We start from the raw sequence: 1,623 nt of genomic DNA, 5'->3' as shown, positions 1-1,623 counted from the left end.
AAAGGCTTGATCCGACGAAGTAGGTCATTGAATCGTTGTGTAGACATTCTGAGGTATTCAAAGTGCTTCTCTTCTTCTCTACCTTTTTCTTCTTCTAGTCCATAGAAATCACAAAACCAGTAACCTTTCCTCAGTTGCACCACTTCTGATCAGGAGGAGACGCCATTAACTAGTGTCGCGAGTACAAATAGTAACGCCAATCCCATGACGTCACACAGCGCGCTACAGGTCAGGAACGGAAAGTATACTGGCCGCTTATAAGGGGGCAAACAGTTATTTTATGTAACGCTTTTGTTTGAGCGTAAGCACAGTAGTATCACAACTACCTGGCTTCAAATAGCAGGCATTGACACAGTAGCTGTGTCCATATTTCATACTACAGATCAATTCTAATCAGGTTTTGAGAAGTGGCAAAATTAAATACAATCAAATGGTTTAAAGGCTTAAGCTGTGAGTCAGAGTGGGTGGCAAAGTCATACTACATAATTGTAACAATAAGATTGTAACTGTTATATACGCTCTTGTTTGCTAGGCCTCCTTGGGGCTAGAAAGCTTTTGCATTAAATATGAACTTGATACTCTTCATATAAGACCAAGGAGGATTTAAATAAAATAATTTTTTTGAGCATTAGACAAAAATAGAGCCCTATTTCAAGCCTCAAGCTTTATACTTAAGTGACCTACATGTATTGGACTTAATGCCATGCACTGTTGGGAATACACTCAAGTTCATTACCTTGCTGCATTGAATTATTGATTTCTGTAAACGAAAATTCAAATCAGGCCTTCAGGTTTGTCACAAGAAAAATAGGCAGACTTAAATGGCTGTCGAGTGGAAAATCATCAAAAAAAACATTCAGTGCTATTTTTTCACAGATCAAGGCAAACCCATTTTTTGACAGAAAGTCTAAGCAGAGCCACCATTAAATTGACACATTGAATGCCAAAAATAGAGTTGTCTTCATTGGCTCTTTTGTCTCAAACTACTTCTTAACCAGGAACTCTTCTTAAAAACCGTATGGATCAAATTATTCTGCAGCTCGCTGGGATTTTCCTCTGATCCTGTACCTTGGCTTTTATGTATGGAACAATGACTACAAGCCTTTAGATGCATGCTCTGTCTGCCAGCTGCTGGAGTGTATTGTCACTCTTAATACTGTGCATGAATAACACTGTTTTTCCATTTGCCTGCCACGGTGTGTTCCTCTGCCCAGGGAAAGCCTGTGTCCTCAAATGCCTGCTGGATATTCACAAAGTGTTCCGGGAGAACGACCCGGCCTACATACTGAATGATCTGTACATCACAGACTACTGCATCTGGATCCAAAGGGTCAAGTAAGTACGCCAACACACACAAGGCCTTGCACACACACCTCTTTCATCTTCAGAGAATTACCTTCAGAGCCGAGGGAAGTGCCACTCAGCCGCCATGATGCATCAGTGCTTCAGAGGAGAGGATTAGGCAAGTCATTTGTCACAGCAGGGCCAATTGAATGACCAAGCCAGCAAGAGATGCAATCTCCCTTGTCTCCCTTATCAAGCGTCAACAGTACCATCAGTGAGTCCTAAAAGAGTCAGCCGCACTCAGCACATTCACCCTGTATGAAACTTTTAAGAGTGTGT

The 1,623-nt window shown here is 41.5% G+C and overlaps 1 protein-coding gene across 2 annotated transcripts in view; it reads left to right on the top strand.

Annotated features, from left to right (window-relative positions):
- The window catches only part of shq1 (SHQ1, H/ACA ribonucleoprotein assembly factor), a 38,742-nt gene that overhangs the window by 27,303 nt on the left and 9,816 nt on the right, over positions 1-1,623 (top strand). For both annotated transcript variants that reach the window (XM_032514850.1, XM_032514851.1), the window contains exon 11: positions 1,215-1,335. In XM_032514850.1, coding sequence (XP_032370741.1) covers positions 1,215-1,335 — 121 coding nt within the window. The remainder of the gene's footprint in view (positions 1-1,214; positions 1,336-1,623) is intronic.

The sequence above is a fragment of the Etheostoma spectabile genome, chromosome 4 (genome assembly GCF_008692095.1).
Source record: "Etheostoma spectabile isolate EspeVRDwgs_2016 chromosome 4, UIUC_Espe_1.0, whole genome shotgun sequence".
In the NCBI taxonomy this organism is placed as follows: domain Eukaryota; kingdom Metazoa; phylum Chordata; class Actinopteri; order Perciformes; family Percidae; genus Etheostoma; species Etheostoma spectabile.
The sequence above is the reverse complement of the archived record's forward strand: the minus strand, read 5'-3'. Positions and strand labels throughout refer to the sequence as shown.